We start from the raw sequence: 17,144 nt of genomic DNA, 5'->3' as shown, positions 1-17,144 counted from the left end.
AATTTTTTTAATACACCCACCTTTATTAGCATTGGATTATGATAAATTATGAAGGTTGCAAATGGGAGTACCTAAACAAATAAATAGTTTGTTAAACAGCCTCTACAAAAATCAAGAAGTTGCAGTGAGAACTGACTATGACAATACTGACTGGTCTCCAATAACGCATAACATCAGGCAGGGATGCATCTTGTCACCTTACCTGTTCACCCTATCTGGTGAGGCCATCTTCAGAAATGCAAATTTGGAAGAGTCTGTCAGTATCAAAGTTAGGGACGGAAACAAACAACCTATGTTATGCAGTCGCCACAAAGTTCATCATGAGCAGCAACGAAGATATGCTGTATTTACCAAGAAAAGTCAAAGCTGAAAGTCCTAACAGGGGATTGGAACTGTATTATAAACAAGACGAAGATCATGAACACAGAAAATGACGTTCATTTTGAGGTTGATGGCGATAAAATGTAAAGCATTTTAATCTCCAGGGCTTATTCAAAACAAAGAAGAAAGTAGAGATGAAATACTCTGCAGAATAGCACTTGGTAGCTACACAATGAAGACTCTCGACAAAGTATTCAAAGGTAAAGAAATGACACTCAAAACAAAGGTCAGACTTGGCCACGCACTCATTTTCTCAGTTGGTAATTATGGCTGTGGAAGCTGGACACAATGGAAACAAGACAGAAAGAAGATCGGTTCATTTGAGCTTTGTTGCTGGAGAAGGATTTTATGCGTACTGTGGACAGCCTGTAGAACAAACAGATTGATTTTGGAAGAGCTTAAACCGGCTATGTCACTAGCCCAAATGATGAAGTTACAACTGTGCTTTTTGGGTCACACTGGAGAAGGAAATAATGTCTTGGAAGATTGAGGGAACCAGAAGAGGGAGAGCGACTACTAGATGGTTGGATACATTAACAACAGCTGTAGGGATGACACATAAGATACAAGATCTTGCCAGACTAGCACAAGATCGACTTCTCTTTAGATTTCATATTCATCAAGTCCCTAGGGATTTGGACCTAAGTTGACGGCTCTTAAGCAGACTTGTATGGGAATGCAAAACCTGCTTGTAGTGAACAAAAGCCAATCGACACAAGCCCGAATTAGAATTTTTTTACTCACTATAAAACCCCTATATATGATGTTTGAGAGACACAGCACTAACCAGACCAAACCATAGTTTTTATACAACCTATAGGAGGAAGAATGCTAGGCAAAAAATTAATTAAGGCAGTATAACCTCACTCCTACCAAGCATGCTCAGTTGTAGCAAGCAGTAGAGGGGTAGAGAAAAAAAAAAAAAAAAAAAAACACGAGCAACCACTGCAACAGTCCAACCCAAATGGTTAGAAAGGGATTTAATAATTAGCACAAAAAATCCAATTTTCTCTTGTACTTAATTTAGACTCTATATATCGTGGAATGTCCACAACAAGCAGTCCCTAAAACAAAAAGGCAAGCTTTCCTAAACCAATGCTGACCCAGTTAAAAAAAAAAATAATAATAATAAAAAATAAAAAAATAAAAAAAAAGGATAATGCTCTCATTAGTTAAGGAATAAACCCACATTAATAAAAATAAACAAAAACAAGAAAACACTACATCTTGAGAGGCTGATATTGTGTAATATAAGTGTCTATTCGTTGTCCTGAATTACCCAGCAGTGGACATCCAGCGCACATTCTTTACATTAAATTCAGATTACCACATTACAGTGGGGACAAAAACTGTAATAAAAAAGTTCGAACCTTTCTCCACTTTTCTAAAAAGAAATATTTTTGCTTTATGTATTCCCATAGCACAGATTATGTTTTCTTCCTTTCCCTGTGGCTTAACAGAAGATACAGGCAGCAGTAAAAACCTGAGAAATGATGCACTCTATCCAACATGTTTCCAAAGTGGCATTGAAGTAAAAATAAAATATCCCTACACACTTTAAAACAAAGATAAAAATTAAACAGTTTTATTGCTCATGCAAATCATCTTAAACTATTTATTTTAAAACACAGTTGCAATTTAGTGACAATCATAAGGCATGTGGATCAAAATTATAATTTTTTTTTTTTTTACTACCTAACTACCATATTTTGAAGTCCATGTCTTAACTCTGTAATGCTTACAGATGCTGCAATATGTTGCAAAGCAATGGAAAATATACAGCCTGGGCAGTGAAAAGCAGATCGGTATATGCTTCTCAATGCAATGTCTTATGTTTTTGATCCGATGGTTTAAAATGAAGTTCAAGATAGGTAAGGATAGCAATGTTTGAAAGCAGATCAGTAAAGACTCCATTTATGGCTTGTGCAACAATTACTGCCAATATCCTTCTGACAATCCATAATTCAATCCATCTTTTCTTTTTGGACCAATTTTGGAGCATCTACAAAGTCTTTGCCATTGTAGAGGATAATGGTGGCTGTTCCAATACTAGCAACTGCCCAGAAAATTACGTAGGCCAAAGTCTCCGTCCATGTGTCACCTTGAAAAAAAGCAGATTTGCTTCAGTACATTTTTAGGCATATAAGAATAACAAAATTTGAGTAATTTAGTAACATAGTATTGCCTTACCAGCCATGAGCAAGCAGATAATGCACATTGAAAAAGCAACCACCATGATGATTGGCAACTGAATAAGAAAGAAAAACAAAATGCATCTTTACTTTTACAGCAGTAATCAAACTGTAAATTAAATAACAATTTATTCATTCAGTGATGACTACATGCATCAGGATAATTTAAGAACTTAATCCTTTACTAATCGATGTGGTTATTTTTTTTTCCTGCTTTGCAGGGAGAAATAAAACAGCCACATCACTGCTCCGTGTACAGGGCCCTGTGTTGTTAGTAAACACAGGGCTCTTTACTGTGATTTGCTAAGCCGTACGGCTTGTGTAGTCACCCCATAAATCATTGGACAGAGTGGCCCTCAACCTCCTCTTTTGGGGTTGCTTCTGGTGCTCTTGGCTCTTCCTCTCCTCAGTGTACCACCCCACAGAAAGCAGCTTCCTATGCTGGCACACGTGCAGGTTGGCTCTCAAGCCAGGCTGTGTGCGTTCGTAGACACACAGTGCAGCTCAGCTCCACCCCCCTCCTCATAGGATTTTACTGACAGTAGCAACTGCCAATGGCTTCTGTTGGTCTCGAACAAGACTGTGAGAGAGGGGAGAGAAGACCTGCAGAGGAGCAGGCACTGGATCAATACAAGTTTTGCTTCACAGTACATTAAAATGGTGTAGAATTCTGACCTAACTGCAAGGCCAGATCTTTAACAGACTGACTTCAACAGATCCAGCAAGGACATGGCAAATGAAAAACTAACTGGTGTTAGATGCAGCCATCTTATACTAATAATGCTAACTGCATTATGGACATCCTTAGAAGCAGCAATTAGAGATAGCAACTTTTTTTTTTTTTGTCTTTGGGTAGATTGAGCAACGGTTGAAACTGTGGTTAAAAGGGCTATTTAGAAAAAAGGATGTATTGACTCCAATAAATCAACCAAACATTTAAAATTTTTTTTTAATAATCTTTATTTATAAATCTATAGCTATGCAGACACCTTCAAATTTAAAATCAAGTGAGTTGTGCTTCTAATAAACCTCTAGTATAACTGGAGAAGGAACATACATCTCCAGGTCCCAGCTGCTAAAGTAAACAAAAGGGGCGGGGTAATCTGGGTGTCCCCGACTTTTGTTTAGTGGCAGGATCCAGGGTTGGCAGACGATCCCGTTGCTTTCCTTGAGCCAAATTAAACCTCTGGGTCTCTGCCACTAAAGTAAACAGAGGTACGGGGTCACCCAGGTCAAATCACTGGCCAAACATGACAGGTCCATATTTGGTAAATTAGGTCATTCACCAATAATGGACATGCTAATATTTGGCTAATGACAAACATCCCTCAGAAGAAATAATATAAATAAGAGTCACAACCTATTCCCAAACTTGACATAAGGACGTTGGTCTCTTATGACCTTTGGAAGTTCTTACATATACAAGACTTACATATACAAGACTATAAAGCAATCTCTGCACTTTCAGATTTATTAAATTGATTAAATACATTCTCTTGTTCTTGTGAATAGAAGAAGTTTTTGGAAGGGTGTCTCATGTTTATACATTTTAGGATGGCTTTATGGTAACAGCTATAGATTTCTAAATGTAGATCAGTATTTTTGCTTTATTATTTGAAGCTATCCTAAGCTTAATATATACAGTCATACCCCACTTTTAAGTACACAATGGGATTTACTAAAGCTGGAAAGTGCAAAATCAGGCTCACTTCTGCGTAGAAACCAATGAGCTTCCAGGTTATTACCAAAGCTTAATTGAACAAGCTGGGGTTAGAAGCTCATTGGTTTCTATGCAGAAGTGAGCCTGATTTTGCCCTTTCCAGCTTTAGTAAATAACCCCCATTGTGTACTTAAAAGTGGGGTATGCCTGTATATTTTTTGGATATCTCTCAGGGGGAAAAAAAACCCTTTACCTTCTGCATTGCTATGGTTTTATTGTTGGCTTTCTCCTTTCGGGTGATTTCACTCTCACTTCTGATACTGATGATTATTTTTTTTTCATTGGGCCAGTGTAAATTTCCCATGAAAACAAAGGGAAATTGGGGAAATCTCCAAGAGTGGGCACTTAACCAGTGAACTCACATTGTGGCAGATTTCCCTTTCCTGCTGCGTGTCTCACGTGGGGACACTGACAACAGTTATAATGGGGTTTTAAAATAATTTATCTAAAACTAGAAAAAGTGTTGGCTGGAGCTCAAGTACTCTAAAGGATAGAACAAACATTTTTTTGATGAACATTTCATTTCTGTGATGATGTTATCTGCAATTTTGTTGTGCCATTTGAATGGGAGTATCTTCTTGACAGTTGATTACCAACCTAAAGTCAGTGGATTTCTTCAGAATTTAGGGATTAAAACCCCTTTCTACTGTGTTGATGGCCTTTTTTTCATTCTTTTTTTAAGATATCCTGTCATTTATTTTTTAATGTCCTATCTGCAATTCAACTAGATCCCCACTGCAAATATTTATTGATTTTTTTTTAGTAAACATTGTTTTGGCAAAAACAAAGAAAAGGACTGACAAGACAAAGACAGAATTAGGTCTACAAAATGTAGTGATGTTTACTTACTGCCAAGAATTTCCAATCTTTCTGCACTTGTAAAGGACTAGAAGAATATGCTTCTTCAACAGTGTAATTTCCAAGAAACAAGTCAATTGAATCCTGTATAAAATCAAATAGTAATCCAATTTAAAACAAAAAGCAAATGTAAATATGCTAGATTTTTTTAACTTGTGATCATTTATTGTCTGTAATCGTCCCCTGTGTACTTGAATCAAAATGGAACTTAATTTTTGTTTTTACAATAGCAGGTAGCTTTTATAACAGAAGAGACTTTTTGTGACTCTTCTGCCATAAATATTTTATCCCTGTTTGCTAGAATTTTTCATTTTTAATTACAAGAGAAGCAAGTAAAGCATTAAGAGGCCTAAACACTTCACTGCTAAGAAAAATTATTATTATTATTCATGATTTATATAGCGCCAACAGTTTACGCAGCGCTTTACAATGTATAGGGGGACAACACAATTACAGTACAATACAAAAGGTACAGCTCGTACAGCTTACATTCTAAAGGGAGGGGGTGGTGGTACAAAAGGCAATAGCTGCAGAGAATGATTTGATGGGGGTGGCTCGGGGACAGTTAGGTGGGTGTGAGATAGGCTTCCCTGAATAAAAGAGTTTTCAGGGAACTCCTAAAGGTGGACAGGGTAGGGGCTGATCGAACAGACTGGGGCAGGGAGTTCCAGAGGATGGGAGAGGCTCTGGAGAAGTCTTGAAGGCAAGCCTGAGAGGAGGTAATAAGGGAGCTAGAAAGCAGGAGGTCCTCGGAGGAGCGGAGGGGGCGATTTGGGCGATATCCGCAGATGAGGTTGGTCATGTAGATGGGGGCAATGTTGTGGATGGCTTTGTATGTTATGGTTAGCATTTCGAATTTTACATGGTGGGGTAGGGGAAGCCAGTGAAGGGATTGGCAGAGAGGAGCAGCAGTCACGGAACGATTAGTGAGGTGTATTAGTCTAGCAGCAGCATTAATAATAGACTGAAGGGGGGATAGCCTGCTTAAGGGTAGGCCATTAAGGAGAGAGTTGCAGTAGTCAAGGTGGGAAATAATCAAGGAGTGAACGAGTTGCTTTGCGGTGTCATTAGTCAGGAAGGGTCGAATTCTGGAGATGTTGCGGAGGTGAAGGTGGCAGGATTTAGCTAGTGATTGGATATGGGGGCTGAAGTAGAGTTCAGAGTCAAGGATTACACCCAGGACCTTGGCATGTGTGGAGGAACCAATGGTTGTGTTGTTGATATTAATGGTGAAGTCACGGGGGGGGGGGGGGAATAGTGAAGGAGGAAATATAACAAGCTCAGTTTTAGAAAGATTGAGTTTGAGGAAGTGGTGTGACATCCATACTGATATGTCATTCAGTAAGTTGGAGATCTGTGAGGAGATTGAGGGGGTGAGTTGAGGAGTGGAGAGCTAGATCTGGGTGTCATCGGCATAGAGGTGGTATTGGAAACCATGGGAGTTTATCAACTGGCCCAGGGAAGAGGTATAGAGCGAGAATAGGAGGGGCCCAAGGACAGAACCTTGGGGTACCCCAACAGAAAGAGGAAGGGGAGCAGAGGAGAGGGAGTTGTAAGTGACACTGAAAGTGCGCTGAGATAGGTAGGAGGAAAACCAGGATAAAGCAGAATCGCAGAGGCCAAGGGAGCGTAATTTGCTGAGGAGGAGCAGGTGGCCAACTGTGTCAAAGGCAGCAGAGAGGTCTAAATGTAGGAGTATGGAGTAGTGGCCGTTGGTTTTAGCAGTTAGTAGGTCATTGGTGAGTTTTAGTAGGGCAGTTTCAGTAGAATGTTGTGGGTGGAAGCCAGACTGTAGGGGGTTGAGAAGGTTGTTGTCTATGAGGTAGCAACTCATTAGGTCATGGACAAGGCGTTCGATGAGCTTGGAGGCAAACGGGAGCAGGGAGATGGGTCTTAAGTTGTGGGGTGGGGTCTAGTGATGGTTTTTTGAGTATGGGGGTAACCAGTGCATGTTTGAGCAGGGAAGGAAAGGTTGAAGATGTGGGTTAGGGAGTTAAGGATAGAGTGGGAAGGTGGTAGCAGTAATTGTGAGGGGACAGGGTCCAGGGAGCAGGTAGTGAGGTGGGCTGTGGAGAGGAGTTTATTAACTTCATCTGTGGTAACTGGGCAAAAAGAGCGTGGTGTTGGACCTGTTGTGTTGGGTAGGGGAGGAAGTTGAATGCTGGATATCTCCTTGCGAATTGGGTCAATTTTGCTATTGAAATGGTTGGCAATCTGTTGAGCGGTAAGCAAGTTGGTGGGTGGGGGCAGTGGGGGGTGAAGTAAGGAATTAAGGGTAAAAAAGAGTTGACAAGGTTTGGATGAGAGGGTTTTGATGAGAGTGTTGTAATAGGTTTGTTTAGCAGTGTGGAGGCAGGAGTTGTATTTGAGAAGGGCGGATTTGTAGAGGATAAAGTCTTGCAAAAATAAAAACAACCTGCAAATAATGGAGATTTGAATTCATTTATAGCAGAGTTTCCATGCCCAGGAGGGCAGTTATTGGTGCAGAAATCTATTCAGGTCCTCTTCAATTGAAAACTATACTGTACTTAAAGTTATTTTAGCGCACAGGACTTGGCCAGATTGAGTGTACAACTGCAAATAATACTACAGCCAGTAACAATTTACAGAATGAAAGATCAAGCTCATTTTGGATGCGGTATTTAGAGTACAGAAACCATCTGCAAAAAAGATATTACTCCTAATATCCTCATTCTTCCTTCTAGTCACCTCCTCCATGCTACAATTATCAAATCAACCAATTTCCTGCCTCCTTCTAAATTCCATCTGCTTAAAAACAATTTACCGTATATACTCGAGTATAAGCCGAGATTTTCAGCCTCTTTTTTGAGGCTGAAAGTGCCCCCCTCGGCTTATACTCGAGTCATCGCTGTCTGCCCGCTCGATCAGCGTGTCGAGCAGACAGACAGCGGCCATTCTATAATTCAAAAGCCGCGCCTCCGGCTCCGCCTTCGCCTGTGATAGGCGGAACACTGAATTTCCCAGCAGCCTGTGTTCCGCCTATCACGGACATCGTATCATCCTCGTACTACGGACGAGGATGATACGATGTACGTGATAGGCGGAACACAGGCTGCTGGGAAATTCAGTGTTCCGCCTATCACAGGCGAAGGCGGCGGCGCAGCTTTTGAATTTTACAATGGCCGCCGAGGCGCCGACGAAGAGGGCACGGCACGGGACGGGACGGGACGGGACGGGACGGAGGCAAGGCACGGCGGCGAGGCACGGAGGCAAGGAGGCAAGGCACGGGACGGAGGCTCGGGACACAGGTAGGCTGGACACACACACACACACACACACACACACACACACACACACACGGATGGATACACACACACAGGGATGGATGGATGGATGGAGACACACACACACAGGGATGGATGGATGGATGGATGGAGACACACACACACAGGGATGGATGGATGGATGGACACACACACACACAGGGATGGATGGACGGACACACAGGGATGGACGGACACACAGGGATGGACGGACACACAGGGATGGACGGACACACACACAGGGATGGACAGGCATGTCTTACCCTCGGCTTATACACGAGTCAATAAGTTTGCCAGTTTTTTTGGGGGTAAATTGGGGGCCTCGGCTTATATTCGGGTCGGCCTATACTCGAGTATATACGGTACCTTCATTCCTCTGCTGCAGTCATGTGAAAAAGTTAGCACACCCCATAGAAATTGTTAACATTTTTGAATAGGCAAACACTGGATTTTCTTTCAAACGGTACCTTCAGATAAAGGTGATGCAATTAAAAATAAAATAAAAAAACAAAAACAAAAAAAAAACCCACAAGAAAATCGAGATGTGCCACGGTGCAGGGTTCTTTTCTGTCATTCGCCCAGGCTATTGGCAGGTTCTTTCCCAATCAATGACTTGAGTTCTGCAATTTTCCTTTGGACACAGAGCTGAAGATAGTATATGCAGTATATATAGGAGGTCCCTTGGCGTGGGCACGGCCGCTTATGCATATATTTGCAAATGTGGGAAAAATAACCCTCTGTTTTTAACGTAAACTGTTAGACAAGGCCAATTTGGTTGTTTTGCATAACTGGCCTTTGCACCTTGCTGCAAAGGCCAGTTATTGGTTGCCACTTTTTTGTAAAGATTAAAAAAAAAATGGGGTCTCAAGATGTATTGTTCAAGCTCTTTTGAAGAAGCACAAAAAAACAGGCAATGTTAAGGACCTTAGATGCAGTGGTTGGACAAAGAAACTTAATGTAGCAGATCAAAGACAAGTCATGCTTACTTCTCTTTGACACTGGAAGATTGCCAGCAGTGCCATCAGCACAGAACTGGTGAAAACCAGTGGGACCCATGGACACTCATCTGCTGTATGGAGAAGTCTGGCCAGAAGTGGTCTTCATAGAAGAATTGCAGCCAAAAAGCTATACCTCCAATGTGGTAACAAGGCTAAGTGACTCAACTACGCATGAAACCATAGGAACTGGGGTGCAGAAAAATGTCAGCAGGTGCCAAGAACTGATGAATCAAAATATGAAATATTTCACTGCAGGAGGCAGTTTGCCAAAGGGCTGCAGAATGGTACAATAATGAGTGTCTTCAGGCAACAGTAAAGCATGGTGGAGGTTCCTTGCAAGTTTGGAGCTGCATTTCTGCAAATGGAGTTAGAGATTTGTTGAGGATCAATGGTATACTCAATGCTGAAATATACTGGCAAATAATTAGCCATCATGCCATACCAATCAGGGAGACGTGCGATTGGCCCTAAATTTATTGTGTAGCAGGAAAACGACCCCAAACATACAGCCAATGTCATTCAGATCTACAGCATAAAGAACAAGGAGTCCTGGAAGTGATGGTTTGGCTCCTACGGAGCCCTGATCTAAACATTGAGTCTGTCTGGGATTACATGAAGAAACAGAAGGATTTGAGGCAGCCTACTTCCACAGAAGATCTGAAGTTAAATTCTCCAAGATGTTTGCTACAACCTACCTGCTGAGTTCCATTAACCGGTCCTGACTGGCTTGCATACATATACTGTGGCACAATGGCATCGCTGCATGAAACCCCCTTGTATAAATACGGGGTTCCTTTAAGAGCCACCAGAGGGTACGTGTGCACCTGCTGTACAGTGGGGGACCCAATGCACGTGGTCGGCGATCGCTGCTAGCCATCGCATGCACGAGCGCCACCTGTGCTGTCAGAGGAGAGGAGACATGTTTGTTCCTAGTAAGTAGGAACAGCAAAATGTCTCCTCCTAATCAGTCCTATCCCTATACAGTTAGAACACACTGAGGGAACACACATTTAACCCCTTGATCGCCCCCTAGTGTAAACCCCTTCCCTACCAGTGTCATTTAAAAGGTAATCAGTGCATTTTTATAGCACTGATTGCTGTATAAATGTCAATGGTCCCAAAAATGTGTCATAAGTGTCCGATCTGTCCGCTGCAATGTCGGGAAACAAAAATAAATATCGCAGAACACCGCCATTACTAGTAAAAAATAAATAAATAATACAAAATGCCATAAATCCTTCTCATAGTTTGTAGACGCTATAACTTTTACACAAACCAATCAATATATGCTTATTGAGATTTTTTTTTTTTTTTTACCAAAAATATGTAGAAGAATATATTTGTATACAGTGCCTTGCGAAAGTATTCGGCCGCCTTAAACTTTTCAACCTTTTGCCACATTTCAGGCTTCAAACATAAAGATATAAAATTTAAATTTTTTGTGAAGAATCACCAACAAGTGGGACACAAATGTGAAGTGGAACGAAATCTATTGGATGATTTAAACTTTTTTAGCAAATAAAAAACTGAAAAGTGGTGCGTGCAAAATTATTCGGGCCCTTTACTTTCAGTACAGCAAACGCACTCCAGAAGTTCAGCGAGGATCTCTGAATGATCCAATGTTGTCCTAAATGACTGATGGTGATAAATAGAATCCACCTGTGTGTAATCAAGTCTCTATATAAATGCACCTGCTCTGTGATAGTCTCAGGGTTCTGTTGAAAGCGCAGAGAGCATCATGAAGACCAAGGAACACACCAGGCAGGTCGTAATACTGTTGTGGAGAAGTTTAAAGCCGGATTTGGATACAAAAAGATTTCCCAAGCTTTAAACATCCCAAGGAGCACTGTGCAAGCGATCATTTGAAATGGAAGGAGTATCAGACCACTGCAAATCTACCAAGACCTGGCCGTCCCTCTAAACTTTCAGCTCAGACAAGGAGAAGACTGATCAGAGATGCAGCCAAGAGGCCCATGATCACTCTGGATGAACTGCAGAGAACTACAGCTGAGGTGGGAGAGTCTGTCCATAGGACAACAATCAGTCGTACACTGCACAAATCTGGCCTTTATGGAAGAGTGGCAAGAAGAAAGCCATTTCTCAAAGATATCCATGAAAAGTCTCATCTAAAGTTTTCCACAAGCCACCTGGGAGACACACCAAACATGTGGAAGAAGGTGCTCTGGTCAGATGAAACCAAAATCGAACTTTTTGCCCACAATGCAAAACGATATGTTTGGCGTAAAAGCAACACAGCTCATCACCCTCAACACACCATCCCCACTGTCATGGTGGTGGCAGCATCATGGTTTGGGCCTGCTTTTCTTCAGCAGGGACAGGGAAGATGGTTAAAATTGAGGGGAAGATGGATGCAGCCAAATACAGGACCATTCTGGATGAAAACCTGTTGGAGTCTGCAAAAGATCTGAAACTGGGAAGGAGATTTATCTTCCAACAAGACAATGATCCCAAACATACAGCAAAATCTACAAAGGAATGGTTCACAAATAAACGTATCCAGGTGTTAGAATGGCCTAGTCAAAGTCCAGACCTGAATCCAATCGAGAATCTGTGGAAAGAGCTGAAAACTGCTGTTCACAAACGCTCTCCATCCAACCTCACTGAGCTTGAGCTGTTTTGCAAGGAAGAATGGGCAAGAATTTCAGTTTCTCGATGTGCAAAACTGATAGAGAAATACCCCAAGCGACTTGCAGCTGTAATCGCAGCAAAAGGTGGCTCTACAAAGTATTAAAGCAAGGGGGCCGAATAATTTTGCACACCCCACTTTTCATTTTTTTTATTAGTTAAAAAAAGTTTCAAAAATCCAATAGATTCGTTCCACTTCACAATTGTGTCCCACTTGTTGGTGATTCTTCACAAAAAATAAAAATGTTATATCTTTATGTTTGAAGCCTGAAATGTGGCAAAAGGTTGAAAAGTTCAAGGGGGCCGAATACTTTCGCAAGGCACTGTATATGTAGAAGAATATTGTTTTTTTTTTTTGTGTATAGCACAAAAAAAAAAAAATAGGATTTTATAACCGCTTACCGGTAAAATCCTTTTCTTTGATGTACATCAGGGGACACAGAGCCATAGTAAGTACTATGTGGGTTAATAGCGGACCGACAAGTGCTGGACACTGGCATGCTCCTAAAGGAGTGTACTCCCCTATATAACCGCTCCCATTACTGGGAGTCCTCAGTTTTGTAACCAAGCAATACAAGTGTATCCCAAAGAAGGGAGGGACCTCTGTGTCCCCTGATGTAAATCAAAATAAAGGGTTTTACAGGTAAGCCGTTATAAAAATCCTATTTTCTTTTCTTACATCAGGGGACACAGAGCCATAGTAATTACTATGTGGGATGTCCCACAGCAATGGCCAGAGGATTCATACTGCAGCATCGAGAGAATGTAGTGCCTTCTCTTCCCTAGATTAAGGCTCTGGGGAGAAAGAAGGAAGAATATCTTGGTTTAAATGAAAACCTGTTACCACTTTTGGTAGGAATTCAGGATGAGGACATAAAACCACCTCATCTTTATGCATGATGAAACATGGCTCTTACAAGACAGAGCCGCTAGTTCCAATACTCTTCTAGCAGAAGAAATGGCAACCAGAAAAGATTATCTTTCTTGTCAAAAGAACCAAGGAAATTTCTCGTAAGGTTTAAACGGCTGATTCAGCAAAGCTGATAAGACCAATTTTAAAACCCAAGGATTTAGAGGTGCCTTGATAGGGGGAATAAACTGTGTTACCCCCCGAATAAGCTACACACCAAGAGTGGGAAGCAAGAGGCCATAGGGAAAAAAAAAACACAGACAAGGCCGGGATCTGGCTCTTGATAAAAGTCAAGACCAGCTTCATTACAGATCCCATATGCAGGAAATCAGGAAATCTGCCTATGACATACTTCCTGGGGTGCCAACTCCTGGATCCACACCAAGAAACATATGCCTTCCAGACTCTATAGTAAGTGATTCTGGAAGCCGGCTTCCTGGCATTAATCCAAGTAGACACTACCAAAGGAGATCACTCACAATCTTTTATAGAGTGGGATTCAACAGTTAGACCTGTCAAATTTTTTGTCCGTAAGGTAGGATGAAATACCGGACCTTGTGCAAGAAGGTCTGGCTATAATGGCAGAGTCCGAAGGACTCCTACTGCCATCCTTATGATCTCAGTAAATCTTCTGGGGCCACCAGAATCACCTCCTTTTGTTCCTACTTAATCCTGCGGAGAAGGCACGAATTAGCAGAACTGGAGGAAATGTACAGATCAGTGAAAACTGATCCCATGGAAAGACTAATGCTTCTGTCCAGCCCGCTAGTGGACCCCTTGTTCTCGACAAAGTTGTCGACCTTGTTAATGAATCTGGACACAAATAGGTCCATGTCTGGAATACCCCATCTTCTGACATATTGCAAGGAAGATGTCGGGTGAAGAGATCATTCTCCCAGAAAGAATTGTTAAGTAGTACGCCTGAAAAAATAGAATTGCTGATAGGCAAGGAGTGTTGTGTTATGCCCAAGCTAGAACATTATTCACCTCTTTTTGGGCTGCACGACCTCTCGTGCCCCCCTGGTGATTGATGTAAGCCACCGCCGTGGCCTTGTCAGACTGAATCCAGTCAGGACATTTCTGTAGTCTGACCGCCAAGATACTAGTGCCAGAGGTACTGCCTGAAACTTCCAAAAAAAGTTGATAGGCAAGGTCCTCTAACCTGGACCATCTCCCCTGGACAGAATCTTCTTCCAGGGCTGCTCCCCAGCCTAGAAGGCTGGCATCTGTTGTTAACACCTTCCAGGATAAAGATTTCCCACCAATTTAGGCTCTGACTATTTTAATTAGTCCTACAATGGAACTGATTCTAGTCTGGGTTAAGAATACCCTCTTCTGTATGGTAGCAATAACCAGCCCCCCCAAGTACCGTAATCTCCTTGATGGTCTTAAGGAGAATCTTCCTAGGTTGAGATCAGACTCTGGTTTTAGACCTGAGAGTGAATGATCTATTAAAAGTAGATCTTCTAATAGGCTAGGACCGCTATGCTTTCAGCCCTTAACCTGGCTAAAGGAGGTGCCAGAATCTTTAATAACACTCGTGGTGCTGTGGCGGAATGGCAGGGATGTTTAAGTGCCGATTCAGATCTTCAAGATCTAGAATGGGTCTTACCTCACTGTTTGGTTCTGGAACCTTAAAAGGTTTGAGCCAAAAAAAAACCTGTTCCACTAAGGGAACCTCTGATATCACCGACTGGGATAACAGCTGATCCAGAGGCCAGAAAGAGACTTTTTTTCTCTGGATCCTTAGGAACATTCACAGAGGAGATGGAAACTCTTGCATAAAGACTACCCCATCAGCAGCCCACGGACTCCACAGGCAGCACCCAAAATGGGGACCCAAACTCTGGACCCTCAGATCAAAAGCCGACTGAGCCGTCCGGGCTCTGGGAACTCTAGTCGTAACTTAGAGAAAAAAAATGCAGAAATCCCTCTGCTCTTGACATTGACCCTGCCAGATCTTGAGAATCGCAGGACCTTTCCCCTCAACCAAACGAGTGGGGGTGCTCCTTCATGAGAAGGCTTTAGCATTCTGCTTTGTGGGCTTTCTGCCCCCAAGATCCTTGTGCTGCCCTTGGGGACTTTCCCTTGAACCTGACGATTGAGACCGTCGAGACTGCCTAGAGGCAGCACAATCAAAAGGAGAAATGTTTGAACCTCTTTTTACTGGTAAAGAGAGCTTTACCCTTTTGGATGTACTTATCCACTCTAAATAGCCATACCCCGGGAAGGGAAACAAACTGGCTAAGAGCTTTCACATGGTGCTTCAGCTGATCAATATTTCAGCCACAGAACTCTGCGAGAATGTACTAGTCCAAGCATAAGCCATAAGGCTTAAACGATAGAGTCTTTCATAGCATCTACTGTAAGACATAGCGCGTCAGATACACCAGCCCTTTGGCAGGCCTGCTGATCAGGCAGAATTTTAGGTATCTCCACAAACTGTTCTTTAACCCTTTGAAGTCCACATTTTTCAATGAGTTAGCGTGATTCAAACTGTGCTCCACCAAAATGGTGGAGCAGACGTTAAAGGGTTAAAGGACTAAGATACACCAATTGCAGCAAGAACTGCAAAAGACATCTTGTCTTTAAAAGGAAGTTCCAACATTAATTTGCTGGATCCTTTAACATCCGTGCATTATCCACCAGACAAGACTCTGCACACTAAGGTGCTTGCAGCATCAACTGCTGGAACCCCCCATTTCTTCATAGAAATGTTCCCATTCAGAATACATAATCTATGCATGAACAGGAATAAAAATCCCCAGGTGGGGGAGGTTCTAATGAACCTAATTAGAGGCAGATATCTCAAGAGCCTGTGTTGCAAGCAACAAAAGGGTTAAGTAAGGGAGAACACAAGCACCTGATTTGTGAGGCTACTCCCTCTCTGATAAGTATCTTCCAATATTTGGGAAGACCTACCTGATCCCCAGCCTCCTACACCTCAACAAAAGGGCCTTGAGGAGACATCATAGCATTAATCTTTCAAAATTTTAAATGAGGAAAAAAAAGTTTGTATGATATATACAGGGACTGAAGTTCTACCCTTGATGGCTCAATCTGACTAGCCGTATCCCTCTCAGAGGAGGATGAAATTCTTTGGAAATGCATTTAGTTTACAGTGCAAAACAAATGACCTTTTGGAGAAGTTTCTGGTCCCATTACCATTCATAGCCTGAAGCATAAAGCAGAGGTGCTATGCCAAAGAATGTACATTGCTAGGCTATAGTTCAGCACCATTAGCTGCTATTAACCCTAGCTATGGTAAAGTATAATGTGCCAAAGAGTAAGCCTCTGTACACTAACCTGACCAAGCCATCCACCTGCTCTGTCCCTCCACAGCCAGCAGCTGCTTTCACACACAGCACTGAGACCAGCTTCCTCCATGTGTGGCCGGCGTCTGATGCCGTTACCCATGCCTCCCCCACAAATTATGCCCCCCTTTCCTTTCCAGGAAGGCGTTTTTCCACGCTAGCGCCGTCCTGTGGACCTGCAAGCATGGCGGGGGGTAAATCCTCCGCTGATGCGGCCGCGGTCTGCCCTTTATGTGTTTCTATTTTTTTTTAAGAAATGCAACTGTCTTGGCATGCCCTTCGAAGTGGAATAAAGCCAATCTGGGGGCACAGCAAGAGACCAGACACCCCTTTTCTTACCGGAGGGTCTGTTGCAGCTGGAGGAGAGGAGAGTGAAGGCTTCTGCTGTTTCCAGCGCCAGGACGGTGAGTTCTCAATACAGCTCCCAGTGGTGACACATAGGCATAACACTATACATAGAAGGCGAAATTCCTGAGAAAATCTCCCCTTACCTTATCTTCGCAGCAGGGTTTTATCAGAGATAAAGACCCAATCTTCACCCTTCACAGTAGGCTCCGAGACCTTATAGGAAACCTTCAGGAACTGGGGAACTCTCAGATTATCCCACAATCCTGGACCTTGGACAGCACCCTGCCAGTAAAAACTTTATGGCCTTACTACCAAAAAGTACTGGATCCCAGGGCCCAGCTCTCAAAGAGAAGCGTTCGCAAGCAAAACCTTGTTTCTTCGGATACGAGGCCCCGGTACCATTCATTTAGCCCATGAAAGAACATCAGAATGGATCCGGTCAGCATGGCTAGCCCTTATCAAGGATTACTACCTGTGGAGCTCAGCACAGCAC

The 17,144-nt window shown here is 42.5% G+C and overlaps 1 protein-coding gene across 2 annotated transcripts in view; it reads right to left on the bottom strand.

Moving 5' to 3' along the window:
• Positions 1-1,950: 1,950 nt before the first annotated feature.
• The window catches only part of SACM1L (SAC1 like phosphatidylinositide phosphatase), a 226,497-nt gene continuing 211,303 nt past the window's right edge, over positions 1,951-17,144 (bottom strand). For both annotated transcript variants that reach the window (XM_077491838.1, XM_077491839.1), the window contains 3 exons: positions 5,143-5,235; positions 2,572-2,629; positions 1,951-2,482 (listed from right to left, as the gene is read on the bottom strand). In XM_077491838.1, the coding sequence (XP_077347964.1) occupies positions 2,346-2,482; positions 2,572-2,629; positions 5,143-5,235 (288 nt within the window). In that variant the 3' untranslated portion in view covers positions 1,951-2,345. The remainder of the gene's footprint in view (positions 2,483-2,571; positions 2,630-5,142; positions 5,236-17,144) is intronic.

This window comes from Lithobates pipiens, unplaced genomic scaffold (genome assembly GCF_037356315.1).
Source record: "Lithobates pipiens isolate NorthernLeopardFrog02 unplaced genomic scaffold, aLitPip1_a1.2 Scaffold_19, whole genome shotgun sequence".
In the NCBI taxonomy this organism is placed as follows: Eukaryota; Metazoa; Chordata; class Amphibia; order Anura; family Ranidae; genus Lithobates; species Lithobates pipiens.
This window is presented reverse-complemented; position numbering and strand designations above follow the sequence as displayed.